Source organism: Pseudorca crassidens, chromosome 14 (assembly GCF_039906515.1).
Source record: "Pseudorca crassidens isolate mPseCra1 chromosome 14, mPseCra1.hap1, whole genome shotgun sequence".
In the NCBI taxonomy this organism is placed as follows: Eukaryota; Metazoa; Chordata; class Mammalia; order Artiodactyla; family Delphinidae; genus Pseudorca; species Pseudorca crassidens.
The window spans coordinates 63,092,362-63,106,967 of record NC_090309.1 but is presented as its reverse complement, the minus strand read 5'-3'; the positions used below and the strand labels follow the sequence as shown (position 1 = coordinate 63,106,967).

General features: G+C 48.1%; 1 protein-coding gene across 3 annotated transcripts in view; it reads left to right on the top strand.

Moving 5' to 3' along the window:
- The window catches only part of VIT (vitrin), a 123,059-nt gene that overhangs the window by 85,913 nt on the left and 22,540 nt on the right, over positions 1-14,606 (top strand). For 2 of the 3 annotated variants that reach the window (XM_067703278.1, XM_067703277.1), the window contains 3 exons: positions 1,001-1,045; positions 2,548-2,610; positions 7,175-7,322. In XM_067703278.1, coding sequence (XP_067559379.1) covers positions 1,001-1,045; positions 2,548-2,610; positions 7,175-7,322 — 256 coding nt within the window. Of the gene's footprint in view, positions 1-997; positions 1,046-2,547; positions 2,611-7,174; positions 7,323-14,606 lie in introns of all 3 variants that reach the window. The other variant, XM_067703276.1, reaches the window with a different exon arrangement.

The following is a 14,606-nucleotide window of genomic DNA, read 5'->3' as shown; positions in this document are numbered from 1 at the left end:
GTGTGTTAATAATTGCAGTGTGCTGGAAAGCTGATGGCCTTTAAGAAATGAAACAGTTTGTTATGCTTTCAGCCTTGAGAGCTAAAGGCAAGGGGAGAGGGGAGGGAATGGGAGAGGGAGAGAAACAGCCATTAGGGTGTCCTTACGAGGCTTCCTAATATGTTTGTGCTGCCTCTGAGCCCCTCCCAGCCATAATTCTCCAAAAGAGATCAGGGGGATTGGGTAAGAATCTCCCCTTCCCGACCACCGCTGCCACTTCATCAGCACAGGTTCTTGGTGAAGGGCATTAGACAGATAGGATGCCAGGTGCCACTTTGCTCTATTCTGCTTGAGGCACACCATGAGAAGCAGAGCCTCAGGAAATGAGTGTACTGCCTGCTCCCTGAAGGGGCCAGATTTGTTCTGTGTGGTTCCAAGGAAAGAAACACAAACAGATGGGTAAGGCAAACGTACCCAGAATGATGCTGGGCATATTCTGGGTGCTTATTGAGTGTGACGGGTAGATGGGTGGATGGAAGGATGGATGGATGGATAAAGATTTCATAATGATACAATGAAAAGTCTTCTCAAAGTCTCAATAGTCCAAGAAGAAATGCACTACTTTAGTTGCGAATGTAATGAGTTCCCTGTCTCTGGAGGGATCCAAGCACCAGCCAGCCACTCGCTTAGGTAGAGATGTTTTTGAAGCAGGTTAGGAGGTTGGTTCAAATTGAATGAGCTTTTAGGTCCCCTTGAATTCCAGGATTCCTATTATTCCGTGATTCTTGGTGCATAGGGAAAGGAAGAAAAGAGTAAAGATGTTTTCGTCTTTGGCTTTAAGAGCTTTAAATGAGAAAATCCCACAGATTTCAGGTTGCTTCATCCCAAAGTCTGGTCTCCTGCTTCTTTACTGAACTTTCTGCCACAGTTAGAAAACATTATCATCCTGGCAGTTCACTTGAGAGCTTCTGCCGGTTTCATCTAAGTAATGAGTTTGTTTCTTTTTAATTTTGAAAAGCAGGGGAACCTGAATTGTGGAAACCTGGATCGGTGCTTCTAGATGCAGGTAATTATGCAGGCCCTCCTCCTGGCCGTGACTAGATCAAGATTTGTACAGCAGGTGGCACAGAGACTAAGCTCAGCTAGAGAAGGCTTTCCAACAGTGTCACCTCCAACATTAGGGTCTGGTGACCATGTGAAGGGCCCACTGAAGCTCCTACAGGGAGGCCTGGGTAAGGGACAAGACTGGATCACTAAGAGGGAAGGAAATGTGAAGACAAAAAAGCAGAAGGGAGTGAGTTCCAGGCCCCCAAAATGGGTTAAACCCTCACTCCGTCTGGGAGCACACTTTGACTTCCTTCTGTTTCTTCTTCCTTCTTTGCAAGTGGGATTCGGGTTTTCCCTTCACATGAATGAATGTTGTTCCCTGTTTACTGCGTTAAGTGTTTGAAACTCCAACAGCAAATGCAGCCTTCTGACTCTTGGTTCAAGGGCAGATTTTGCTGGTGGGTTGGGGTTGGGGGGTGATGGAGGAAAGGACTCCGGCCTCTGGACATGTATTTCTTCCCCTCCCAGAGCTCCTGGATGAGAAATGCCATTCGTGAATTTTTTAAATGATGTGAGGAAGTGGGATGAGTAAGCTGACCTTTAATGGGAAGATGAACTCATGTGCTTTGCAAACTGGAAAAACTAACAAGCCAGGAGAAAGCTCACCCCAGCCAGGAGCGAGCAGAGCCCTTAGCACCTTCCTCCACTGGGGGAGACTCTCAGTGGGCGCTACCCAGCATCCCAGAAACGGGGAGACTCACTTCTGGTTGGTGCTGCAAGTTTCACTCTGCCCAAGAAACTCATTGGCCTTACCAAGCCTAAAAAGACTCGTATTTATTGTCTTTATTTCCTTATATGATATATTTGTGAACTTGGCTCCCAGGTAAACAGCCCAAAGAAGACCCCTGAGGCTGAAATTCAACTCACATACACCCCCTCTCAAAGCCCTAAACCCTTTTGCATCTGTACTCTGGTCTCAGACTGCTGGAGGGGAAGGGAAGCATTATAGACCCTCTCATTTGAGTTGCTTGTGTCTCATCTCTTCCCCTCCAGTCTACACCCAACCCCCATTAGACTGTCCTCGGTCTCACTCATCTTTGTTCATCAACTCAGTCACTGAATGTTGATTGAGGACCACAGGAAAGGTTCACGTGATGAGTGAGACACGCGCCCCGACCTCAAGATTTTCAGAATTTTACAGAGGGATAATTTACACTGGCAAAGCGTTTAATGCTTTCAGATAAGGAGACTATGGCTGTCTCCTAACAGGCAGTAGGGGACCAATCTCAAGTCTCCTGACTTCAAATGCCTGTAAGCACCCAGGGGAGTACTGTGTCTCTAGTAGGCTGTCGGTAAGCATTCATTCTTCTCTCTTAAGATGGGGGTGTTATGGAGAAGAGCACACTTAGTAAGCCAAGCCCCCTGAGCTGAGTGTGAATATCCATTCTGTCCCCATCCCTGGGGTGAGGCCAGATGCTTCCTGTTCTTGTAAGTCACCAAAAGTTTTACTGCTCTTTCCAGGATTTGTTCCAAAAAAAGAATTAAGCACACAGTCTTTGGAGCCAGTATCCCAGGGAGATCCAAGTAAGTTAATTGACAACTAGAAACCCATAGTGGCTTTGACATCTGATCTGCTCTCTCTCCCCTCTCCCCACTCACTCCCACCCTAACCCGCCTCTCTCCTACCCTGGATCTATTTATCTCCTCTCTTCTGTCACTTTGTTCTAAGGGGAAAGGGAAGCTTTTGAAGGATTTACACTATCTATGTGCAAGAGGGGGAGAGGATCAGATGTTTAAAACATCGCTATGGCAACAGAGTGGGGTGGGGTGGGGCGACAAGGAGGATGAAAGGAGGAGACTCGCTTGCCAGCGAGGACGGTGGTCCAGCGGAGATGATGGTACACAGAGCTCAGAGAGGGAAGCGTAAATGGAGAGAAATGGGCAAATTCAAGAGATAGAGAAGGAAGAATCTAGAGGGTTAGAGGTAGAAGTGCAAGAGAGGGAGCCGTTAAAGATGATTTGGACAACTAGGGCAAATGGTGCTGCCATGAGGACCACTGGGGACCGAGCACATTGGGGCAGGAGAGTGTTTACATCTATCATCTTCTGTAAGACGTTTGGTCTAGCAGAGAGTTAACTACCCAGATCTGACATTCTGAAAGGACAGCCCAGCCAGAAATTTCGAGTTGGAAAATGATGAGCCATAGTTCAAAGCCAAAGCTGTCAGAACAGAAAATGTGACCTAGGGAGACAGGATAGAGTAAGAAGAAACAGACGACTTAAACCTGAAGACCTTTAAGACTAACTCGGTGGAAGAGAAGCCACCTGAGGATACCAGAAAGAAGGGACCAGAGAAAAAGAGGAAAACCAGGAGGGAGCTGTGTGTTGCAAGCCAAGGAGAGCACCTGCAAATTCTCCCAGAAAGTTGTGGCAAGTCAGCCACCAATGGGCTGTGAGTCTCAACTCACCTCTGGGTGAGAATCACCTGAAGACATTTTTTTTTTACTTTTTTTTGGGGGGGGGCGTGGACCATTTTTAAAGTCTTTATTGAATTTGTTGCAATACTGCTACTGTTTTATGTTTTGGTTTTTTGGCCGCAAGGCATGTGGGATCTTAGCTCCCCGACCAGGGATGAAACCCACAACCCCAGCATTGGAAAGCGACGTCTTAACCACTGGACCGCCAGGGAAGTCCCACCTGAAGACATTTTTAAAAATGAAAGATACCAATTCCTGCCTCATACCTACTGAATCAGTCTCTCCCTAGATCTTGCTACTCAAAGTGTGGTCTGAAGACCAGCAGCATTGGTATCACCTGGGAGCTTGTTAGAAATGCAAAATCTCAGACTCCCACCCCCCCCCACCCCCACCCCGGCTGGGTCTACTGAATCAAGCAATTCCTTTGCATGCTAACCCTTGAGAAGCACCGCCTGGAGTGATTCCCAGGCATCTTTATTTATTGAAGCTGCATAAGCAACTCTGATACATATCTAGGGTTAAGAAACACTGGCCTAATATACTGGCCAACAAAAAGCATTAATCTATAAACTTGTATCACATTGAAGAAAACCAAAGCAATTAAGAAAATTGGTAGATTGATGACTGTAGACACTCCGTCTTACCTTTTCTTCCTCCTGCTGCAACCTCAGTGACCGTAATAAATTGCTCATGCTGGACATTTCATAACCCAGTACTGTCCTTTCGTATTGCTGTTGTCATCTTCACATCAGCATGTTTTTATGTCTGTATGAGAAAGCCACTAGGGTCTCAGTGAGCACATGCCCTGAGTGGGAGCCATTGTCATTAAAACATTCTTGGGAAGGAGGAGCAAAGGTGATCCCAATAACAGCCAGCAGGCTAATGAGTGAAGAGAACAGAGGAAACAGAGAAACACCTCACCTCCTTAAAACCTCCTTAAAACACAGTTCAAGATGTAAGAAATAAGGAGAGGGACTTCCCTGGTGGCACAATGGTTAAGAATCCGCCTGCCAGTGCAGGGAACACGGGTTCGAGCCCTGGTCTGGGAAGATCCCACAGGCCGTGGAGCAACTAAGCCCGTGCGCCACAACTACCAAGCCCGTGCGCCACAACTACCGAAGCCCGTGTGCCTAGAGCCCGTGCTGCGCAACAAGGGAAGCCACCACAATGAGAAGCCCACGCACCACAACAAAGAGTAGCCCCTGCTCGCCGCAACAAGAGAAAGCCCACGCGCAGCAAAGAAAACCCAATGCAGCCAAAAATAAATTAATATTTTAAGAATAAGGAGAAAAAATGGTCTAGGAAGAACTAACATAGATGCTACAAAACATGTACGCTTCTTCATTTAAAAAGAAAATCCCCTGTGGCCCTTACTGTAATTGTTATTTTTTTTAAAAAAGGTTTTCATTTAAAAAGGCATATTGAACTTTAATGTGCTGACATCTGAAGGAAAACCTCTCTTCAGGGGTGCTTCTCAAACTTTAATGTGCATAGGAATCACCTGGGGATCTTGCTAAACTGAGATCTGATTTTATAGGTCAGGGTGGAGCCTGGGAGTCCGTCCACATTTCCAGCATAGCTGCCAGTGGGCGGCAAGCCCTAAAGAGCACCACTGCCACCTGCTGGCGGCAATTCACATCGCAAGCCCAGACATAGGAAAGAGATGGTTGGCCCTGTGTGGGGAACCTGCCAAGCCATAGAGCAGTTCTGCTTCTCTTTTGCTTTAGCCCAGGCTTTAGTGGCATCTCTAAACTCCGCTCCTTGATTTTATTTGCTTCTTCCGATCTTCATCTCGAGGAGCATGCTTGAGCATAGACAGTTTGGGGTCAGCAAAGGACAGGGGAAGCCAGCTGAACAGGAAGAGACGGCAGGCCCCGACCATCCAGGCACACAGAGTCTAAAAGCTTGCGAGGTCCCTAGCGAGCCGAGGCACTGATTCCAGACGCAGCGAGTCAGCCAGGCCCAGAGAGGCCCCTGTCATCACCTACTTCTCCTCTGGTTTTGATTGCCATGCACCACAGCAACAGAATAAAGCAAGTTCTCAGAACTTTCTCCCTTAACCTGCCCACTCTGTAGTATCACTCTTTACTAAATATTTCTCATCAATTCTGCTTAAAACTGTATCAACTCATGTTCATTTCTTGCTTTCATTAAAAATATATATCCCTCCCTGCCACGGAGCTTCTCCTTTTGGGGAATGGGAGGACCCCAGTCCCATGGAAGCAACACGATGCAGAGAACAGAAGTCGAGAGCAGCCTCATGGGCGATTGTGTGGCAGCTTAGCGATCCAGGCTGGTCTGGACAGCTGCACCCTTCCCACACAGGGCAGAGCTGGCCCCCGTGTCCTCCTGGACACTCCAGTCCAGAAACTTCTAATTTTACTGTCTCTCTTTTTCACCCACGGAACTCTGCTTTGAAATATTTTTGTCTCCCAAATTGCAGTTGTTAAAAGAACTCATTCCTCATTTTTTGTTAATCAAGGGACTATATAGCTCCCAATAAGAAACTTCTGATCAGCATTGAATAATCAGTTTTATCATCCTGAGATGATATAATTTCAGTCGAGAGCAAAGAAGACACCAACTTGGACTTCCTTGGTGGCTCAGTGGTTAAGAATCCACCTGCCAATGCAGGGGACATGGGTTCGAGCCCTGGTCTGGGAAGATCCCACATGCCGCGGAGCAACTAAGCCCTTGCGCCACAGCTACTGAGCCTGCGCTCTAGAGCCCGCGAGCCACAACTACTGAAGCCCGCGCGCCTAGAGCCCATGCTCTGCGACAAGAGAAGCCACCACAATGAGAAGCCCGTGCACTGCAACGAAGAGCAGCCCCCGCTCGCCGCAACTAGAGAAAGCCCGCGTGCAGCAACCGAAGACCCAACGCAGCCAAAAATAAATAAATAAAAAAGACACCGACTTCTACTTGCTTACGTGGCTTTCCATCAATTCCTTTCAGCGTTTGAAAGTTTGAACCAGCTTGCAGGCCCACCATCCCCCCGCCTTCATCCTATCCTTCATCTACTTGCAGAGGTCCCAAGATCCTAACCAGAGCGGTCCTAGTATTTATTACAACTAAAAGAAGGGACAAAAATCTAAGGTAGCTACAAATACGAACAGGTATCTGTCGATACAGGTGGATAATTTCTATGGTTGCCCCACCCAGGGAAGTGAAGGATAAGATAAGTATGCATTTCTCAGTCTACACTTCCTGCCCTCCCCTCAGCACTGGCCCTGCAGATTCTTCCCGCCTTTATAGAGAGCCAACACACAATTCTAAAAAGTGAGGATGAGAGTAAAAGACCATAAGCTCCAGGGACTCAGTCTGGGTGAATGCCCGCATCTGGGGGTCTGCACTTATATGCTCTGAACTAGGAGACCATTCTGAGGGCCTTCTTAGACTTGACTGGGAGGTCCCTGCTTCTGAAGTCTGTAACTGTGGCTGATACAGAGACTTCTACAACAGTCATGGAAATAAGTACCAGCCCAGTGTCCAGGACCTTGGTGCCCTGTGAAAATCAGTTGTGGATATAAATAAATAAGTATATCTTGCTACTTATTTTTTTAACTTTCTTTTTGTTGGCATCTCAGGGGGCTCTGGTGGAGGAAGCGGGGAGTGAGCATTGAATGCAATGAGAGAGAAGCAGAATAACAGAGTCCCTTTCCATTCCTTAGGCTGCAAAGTTGACTTGTCATTTTTAATTGATGGGAGCGCAAGCATTGGCAAACGTCGATTCCGAATCCAGAAGCAGTTCCTGGCCGACGTTGCCCAAGCTCTTGACATTGGCCCTGCCGGTCCACTGATGGGTATTGTTCAGTATGGGTAAGTGCTGCTCTGAATTCAGAAATCAAGGGATGTCCCATGCTTAATTTTGTGCCAGAAAAAAATACCGACACATCCTAGAGCACAGCAGACTCATCCCCTTCCCTGATACAAATGTAAATGAAAGAAACCGAAGCAATCCAGATGCTGCTGAAGAAATCTGAGGCTTCCAGAAGGAGGGACAAGTTAATCCACACTTGAAAGTAAATGGCATTTGCACTCCTGACTGGTAGAGAGAATATGTTTGGGAATTAAGAGAGCCGAGTTCAAGTTTTTGCTCAGCCAATAACAAGCTGCGTGGCCTTGGGCTAGGCCTTTACCTCTCTCACGGTCAGTTTCCTCATCAAGGTTGGCCCCCTTTCAACCCTATTAGAGTATTTGTTTGAGGGGCTCCTGTGCTCCACCTATAGGTGGGATGCCCAGAAAACATGGTGCTCTAGGTTCAACTTTCTCCTTTCTCTGGATAACCTTAGGCCTCTACACTGGTACTGGGAAAGCTCACCCGGCAATGGGGAGGACTGGGGTGGGGGGGAAGGGATGGCCCCCAGCACTCGCCCAGGTGACTGTCCCCAGTCCACTTTACTATTCTACATAGGGTAGAAATTGAGGGCACATACTACCATCCAATCTCAACTTTTCTCTCATTGGGGATAAGAAGTCAATCTTATTTCAGATGTAGTAGATTTCTCGCTAAAGCAGATACACAGATATCAACTGAAAATAGGCAATCAAAAGCGTAAACAAGACAAATCTCAAATAACAGGTGGGCTTTTGATCAAGAGCCATTAAGGGCAGGATAACTGTCTCACTTTCCACAAAGGATCTCGGGCACAACCCGCCCATCCTTCTCCCAGATCTGCAGCTTAGCCTCAGCCTTGGACACTAACCTAGGCCTTGGTACCCCTTGCTCAGAAGCCACAGTCTGAAAAGTAAAAAACACACACCTGACAACATCTGGGGCCGTCTCTGGTCCCTGCAAATGTTTCCCGGGGACATCCCAGAACAGCGTTTTAACCGAGGTTGTTATGTCACAGACACTAGAATATTTAGTTTTGAGATGTCCAAAGAAATAAAATGCTTTATTTTCATAAGAACCTATAATGTTTGTATTTTTAGAATTAAATTCCAATGACGTATTTAGCACTATCTTCTATTTCTGTGAAGGAAGAGAGCTAAGTGGCACTTATATATAGTCAGAGCCCAATATATGAAAATAACCAATTGCTACACATGTTAATTCTCAGTGTCGGATGTGCTGGAGGATTTTAACGTGAAATAGGAAAATACGTGGTTTGGGTCATTGTTTTCAAGACGTCAACCTATTTTCATTCCTGTGTTACTTTTTAAAGTTAGCAGATGAATAGCAGGCTTCTCTGGGGAGAAAATGTAAGCGTTTTAGTGCCAGATGTTCCCGGTCAGTTTTATTGGGGGGTTCAAAGCTTGGTATGTCATCTTGCATTCAAAATAGCTGCTTTAAAAGCTGTGTATACCAAGGTTTATAGGCGAATATGAAAATAAGGTGGTAAATATGTCAAGGAAAAGAAAAACGGCAGGAGCATTGTGTTGTGTGCTGATGGGAACATGGATTAAAGAACAAATGTAGCAGGGAAGGAAAAAATTCAATAAAGACCCCTTCCCCTCAAAAAGACATTTTCTCTCACGTGTCCCTAATGTCATCACCGTTTACAGGGAAGAGTTTACCTCCATGCTTTCCAATGTCACTTTCTAAAAATGCCTTCCCTATTCATCTTTTTTTCCGTCCAGGGTCCTTATTCATTTAAAGCCCTTGAGGGAAATGTGTCTGTTTTCCTTTACTTTATGCTCATACAAACCGATCAATCATCTTCACCCTCCTTCGGCCACGGGGTGGAGTGGAAAGCACAGTGAACTGGTGACAGGACGTCTTGAATTCTAGCCTTAGCTCCGCTGTGTGACCCTAAGCAAGTCACCTAACCTCTCCATGTAAGAGCTGCCATCTGTACAGTACAGGCCTGTCGGACCAGATGATTTATTAGGGCTCTGCCAGCCCTGCTGTTCTGTAATTCAGTGACTGGCTCTGTACTCAGAAGACATCCAATCAATGAATGTTGGGTGAACATGCTGGGTGAGCATCGTCTCCCTTCCAGCCTCAGGTTCTGATTAGGTGGGTGAATGATCAGCAATGAAATGATGGCTGCACAGAGGTTACACATCCGTCAGGGGAATGTGGGGAACAAAATCAGTTGGAGAGAGGCATTAGGAAGGTGTGATGAGGCTGAAGGGGAAATCCACACACTCAGCTGAAATTGCTTTTATTTCAGCCACCTGGGTGGCTCCCATCCGGCCTTTCTTCAGCAAATGGTCTTAGTGCGAGAGAGGGCAGGGGGTGGGGTAGGAAAGGGTATGCGGGCAGAGGTCGCTGCAGACATGGGGCCAGTGTTTCTGGAAAAGGGCTTTCCAGTGCTTGGCTGGCTGGGAAACTGATTCCTCTACTGGTACTTTGGGTTCTCACCGGATTCTAGTGCCCAGCTCACAAGCACAGGGAATCAGCCCTGCTCTCTCAGAATCACAGAGCAATGGGGCCTTAGAAAGCTCCTGGTTCCACCTCCTCGTGTTACAATGAGGAGACAAGGCTCTAAAAGACAAGCCACCTTGGCAAGAACGAGCACTCAAGGTGAGACTGGGGTTGGAAAGGAGCTGGCCAAGCTTGGAGGACTCCCGAGCTCAGAATTTCTCCTGCTCTCAGGCCTCTCCCCTCTGTCACCGCTGCCGTGGGTCCACACGGGAGACTCCCCCCAGAAGATTCCTTCCCTTGGTTTTCCTTAGAGCTGAGGCAGAACTTAGACTTTTAAATTTGGAATTTAGAAGACTCATACTATTAACAGGAAACAGAAGGCAAATAAGAAATAAAAATACGAGGATAAAAATGACCTGATGTACAAAATGCTCGTTCTGTATCCTGATCAGTAAGCATCCTACACAAAGATATTTTGGATGCGGGAAACAAAACCAACCCAGGCAGGCAGGTGAAGGGAGAGTGATGTCACAGGACTGGCAAGTCTTGGTCATTCCCTCCCTCGTCCTTTCCCTGCATCTCCTCGTCTCTCTGCTTGTCCAGTCCGTTCTCTCCTCAGTGGACAGCGTCATCCCCTGCCAGCCTCGTGGCTTCTGCTGCTCTGTAACTTCCCCCTTGCCCTGGCTGGGCTCCTAATTCTGGTCCGGACCAGGGGGAGCCCCTCAGCCCCCGTGGTGCCAGCATGCTCCCTCTCCCACATCCCCCGCCCGCACCTGCAGAGGCTCGGAGCCCAGGCCCGCGTTAACCTTTCAGCAACCACAGCGTTCCTTCCACAGTCATCACGCACCTCCAGTAAGAGACGCAGCGTATGACACAGACACAGAGAGGTTGAGTGACTTCCCTAAGAACACACAGCTAAATGCATGACCGCTGGGGAGAGGAGAGATGTTAAATCCTGAGTTAATCCCTAAAATGTCAAACCAAATTGACTTCAAGATTTTGCTCCTCTGCCAAGAAAGCTCCTGATAATGGAGGCTTTCACCAGACTGAGGACAGACACGGCTGCAGACAAAGCCAAGGCTCAAGCCCCCATCTTGCACACATGCTCTAATTTACAGTCAAACAGCCAACATGCTCGTGATTGCGCTTACGACCAACAGGAACATTAAGAGGCCAGAGGAAAGCATGGCCAGAGCAAGTCGCTGGTAGGTGAAGTCTAGCAAACAGAATAAGGAAGAGAAGCCGCTCACATTTTAGCTGCCACCTGGATCCACAGGGGCTAAACGCCCGCTGGACCTTCCATAGGATTTTGTTTTTATCCCTGATTTCAGTATAAATGGAACAGAGTTGCACAGGTTCTTTTGAACTTTGTAATCAACCCCAGGATACCGACATTGGAAAACAGCTGTAGAATAAAGCCAAATAACGGTTTCTCTTCATTTCAAGGTGAAATCCGGTTCTCTGACAGGCGCCCCGTGTTTCGGCTCTGAGGTGGGCTGCATCTCCTTACTTTTTTACTTCACAGCCCACCCAACTCAGCCCTGACTGAGCACCCTCAGCTGAGCCTCCCTTCCTGCCCCCCAAAGCAGGAAGGATGCCCAAGGGCTCCCGTGGATCAGCTGAGCCACTGAGTGTGGGGCAATTAGAGTAGGGAGAAGAAACGAGGTGTCGGGTCTGGTGTGATGGGCAGAATAATGGCCGCAAAGCTGCCCACGTCTGGAACCCCCGGATGTGTTACCTCCCAGAGCGGGAGGGGCTTTGTGGATGTGGTTAAAGTCAAGGACCCTGAGATGGGAGATGGTCCTGGATTACCCAGTGTCCCAGCTTAATCAGCTGAGTCCTTAAAAGCAGAGAACCTTTCCCAGCTATTATCAGTTGGAGGGAGATGTGACTACGGAAGATTAGTCAGAAAGATGCGACAGCTTTCTTTGAAGCTGGAGGAAATGGGCCCTGACCAAGAAATGCAGGCTGAAAAAGGCAAGGCAATGACTCTCTCTCTCTCTCTCTATTTGTCTCTCTCTGTCTCTGTCTCTCTCTCTCTCTCTCTCTGTCTCTCTCGAGCCTTCAGAAAGGAGCAGAGCCCTACCAGGGAGACCCAATCCGGGCTTCTGACCTCCAGAGCTGTAAATTAAGTGTGTTGTTTGTTGAAGCCCCTAAGTTTACAACTGAGATAGGCAACTAATACACCTGGCAAGGAGGACCATTCTGTCACATTTCCTTGAGCCTGCAGCAAAGGAAGGAATGGGAGGGGTGGGGCACAAGCCCCGGCTGGAGGGGGCCTGGGAGTTGCAAGTCTCAGCACCTCAGGAGTTCAGAGCAGGAAGGGACTGCCCAGCCCCGACTTCACATTGTGATCCCCAGGGGAGCTTTTAGAGATGCTGATGCCTGGGCCCCATCCCAGCCCTATTAAACCAGAATCCTGCAAATACCCAGAAGCTGGTCTTTTCATCTATAATTCCAATCTGTAGCCAAGGTGAGAATCCCCAACTCCCCGAGAGGGCAAGGGACAGCTCGGCTTCCCAGGTGAGAGGGCAGCACCCGGCCGAGCACAGGTCTCTCCAACTGCTGCCCCGTCCTCTCCTCACGCCCTCAGCCTACACTGCCTTTACAGGAACTAACAGGACCCGAACAGCCACCTGACTGCCTGAGAGGGCTCTCCAGGGCCTAATGGCACTTGCAAAGAGCCCCCTGCCACTTCTCTCTCAAGGCAGGTGAACCCTTGAGCCACAGGCCTCGGGGACACAGTCTCAAGGCTGAATGAGCTGGGAATACAGCTCACACAAGAATCTTATGTTCCCCACCATGTGGTTCTCCCAGAGGGACAAAGGAAATGAGGACACTGCCCTTGCCTTGCACCACTTCTACTCAACGGTTCCCCTTGACCCCCCATCGCACATCGCTGGGTCTTATCCCAGTGCCCCCCACCCATGCTGAGATCATTCTCCCTAGACCCCTGGACCATTCTGCTAGAGAAGCAGGTGGCCACCCCCATGCACATTAGAACCACTTGGGGAGCATCTGAAAATCCCAATGCCCAGACCCAACCTCAGATCGATTAAATCAGAATTTCTGAGTGTGGGACCCAAGTGTCATTCATTTTTAAAACTCCCCAGGTGATCCTATTGCACAACCAGAATGTGAAGGCACAAATATTCCCACGGGGCTGTGCTCTCATCTGGTGAACCCTGTGTCCTGGGCCCCTCCTGTCTCCCCGCCAGGTTGCCACCCTAGGGCTACAGGAGCTCCATCCTCCTCCCTCCTCTCAGCCTTTCTTATGCCTGCTCCAGGCTTCTTATTTATTCTTCTCCCTTCCCCTTATCACTGGCAGCCCCACAGCTGATTTTCTTGATTCTTACAGCAACCTCTAAGACATTGCCACTCAAAATGTGATCCATGGCCTCACCTGGGAGGCTGTTAGAAAGGCAGAACCTCGGACCTCACACCCAACCTGAAGAATTAGAATCTACATTTTAGGGACTTCACTTGTGGCACAGTGGTTAAGAATCTGCCTGCCAGTGCAGGGGACACAGGTTCGATCCCTGGTCTGGGAAGATACCACATGCTGTGGAGCAATTAAGCTCATGCACCACAACTACTGAGCCTGAGCTCTAGAGCCTGCAAGCCACAACTACTGAACCCGCATGCTGCAACTACTGAAGCCCATGCACCTAGAGCCCGTGCTCCACAACAAGAGAAGCCACCACAGTGAGAAGCCCATGCACCACAATGAAGAGTAGTCCCCGCTCGCCACTAGAGAAAGCCCATGCACAGAAAGGAAGACCCAAGGCAGCCAAAAATAAATTAAAAAAAAAAAAAGAATCCACATTTTAACAAAATCCCCAGGTGACCGGGAGAAACGGCTAAATTTGGGAAGCACCAAACACTGTGTCTGTTGCCAAGACATTCCGTGTCCCTGGACTTACACAGCCCAGCGACGTGGTAACAGAGAGCAAGCCAAACAGCCCCCTGGCTCCAGAGTAATTCTTAGATCAGATTACTCATCCACATTTCCTCCAGCAGGAAGACGCTTGCAGATTAATTTTCTATTTTTTGGTGGAGGGGTGGAATTATTGTTGCTAATTACCAAAAAAAAAAAAAACCCTACTCCTCTAAAAACAAAATTTGATTATAAGACTCTGTTCCACGTCTCTGATCCTAGGAAATGTGAGAAAGGCCAGTGTCCTTTCAAAAGGGGCTAGTTGTGCTAATTCCCTCAGCAGGTCGGCCTGGGCCCCATGCTCAGTCCTTTGTAGGGAGGGGCAGAATCATTTTCACTCCGAGTGGGTAATACCCTCAAGGGACAAGTCTGCCACCTGACCTGCAGCCAGCAGCATGTCCTCAGGCAACCAGGGTCACCCTAGAACATCCTCCTGAGTTCACAGGCATGGTTCACCTCAATGACTAAGTCCATAAATCATCACACTTTAGCATTAATTAAAAGGCTAAGGATAGTCATGTTATTTTATTGTAACCTTAAGGTGATGATGCCTTGTTGTAGGAAACAGTTTCAAAAGGTTCTTGTTATAGGGAATATGGTTAGTTAATGTGTCTCTACTGGCATAAAAATTCATTTGAGAGGCTCACTCTATGTGACTCAAAGCATTATGGGGTAAACCAATAGACTCTGGGACTTTAACCAAATGGGAACCTCAGGACTGAAAGGGCCTCAGAAGTCCTCTAAAATCCAGGGCTTCCCAAGCTGTCCCAAGGATGGGATCCATCTGGATCCCTTATTTTAAAAAATCCCTATCCCCAGCCCAGACCTACTGAATTGAGTTTCTGCTGGGAGG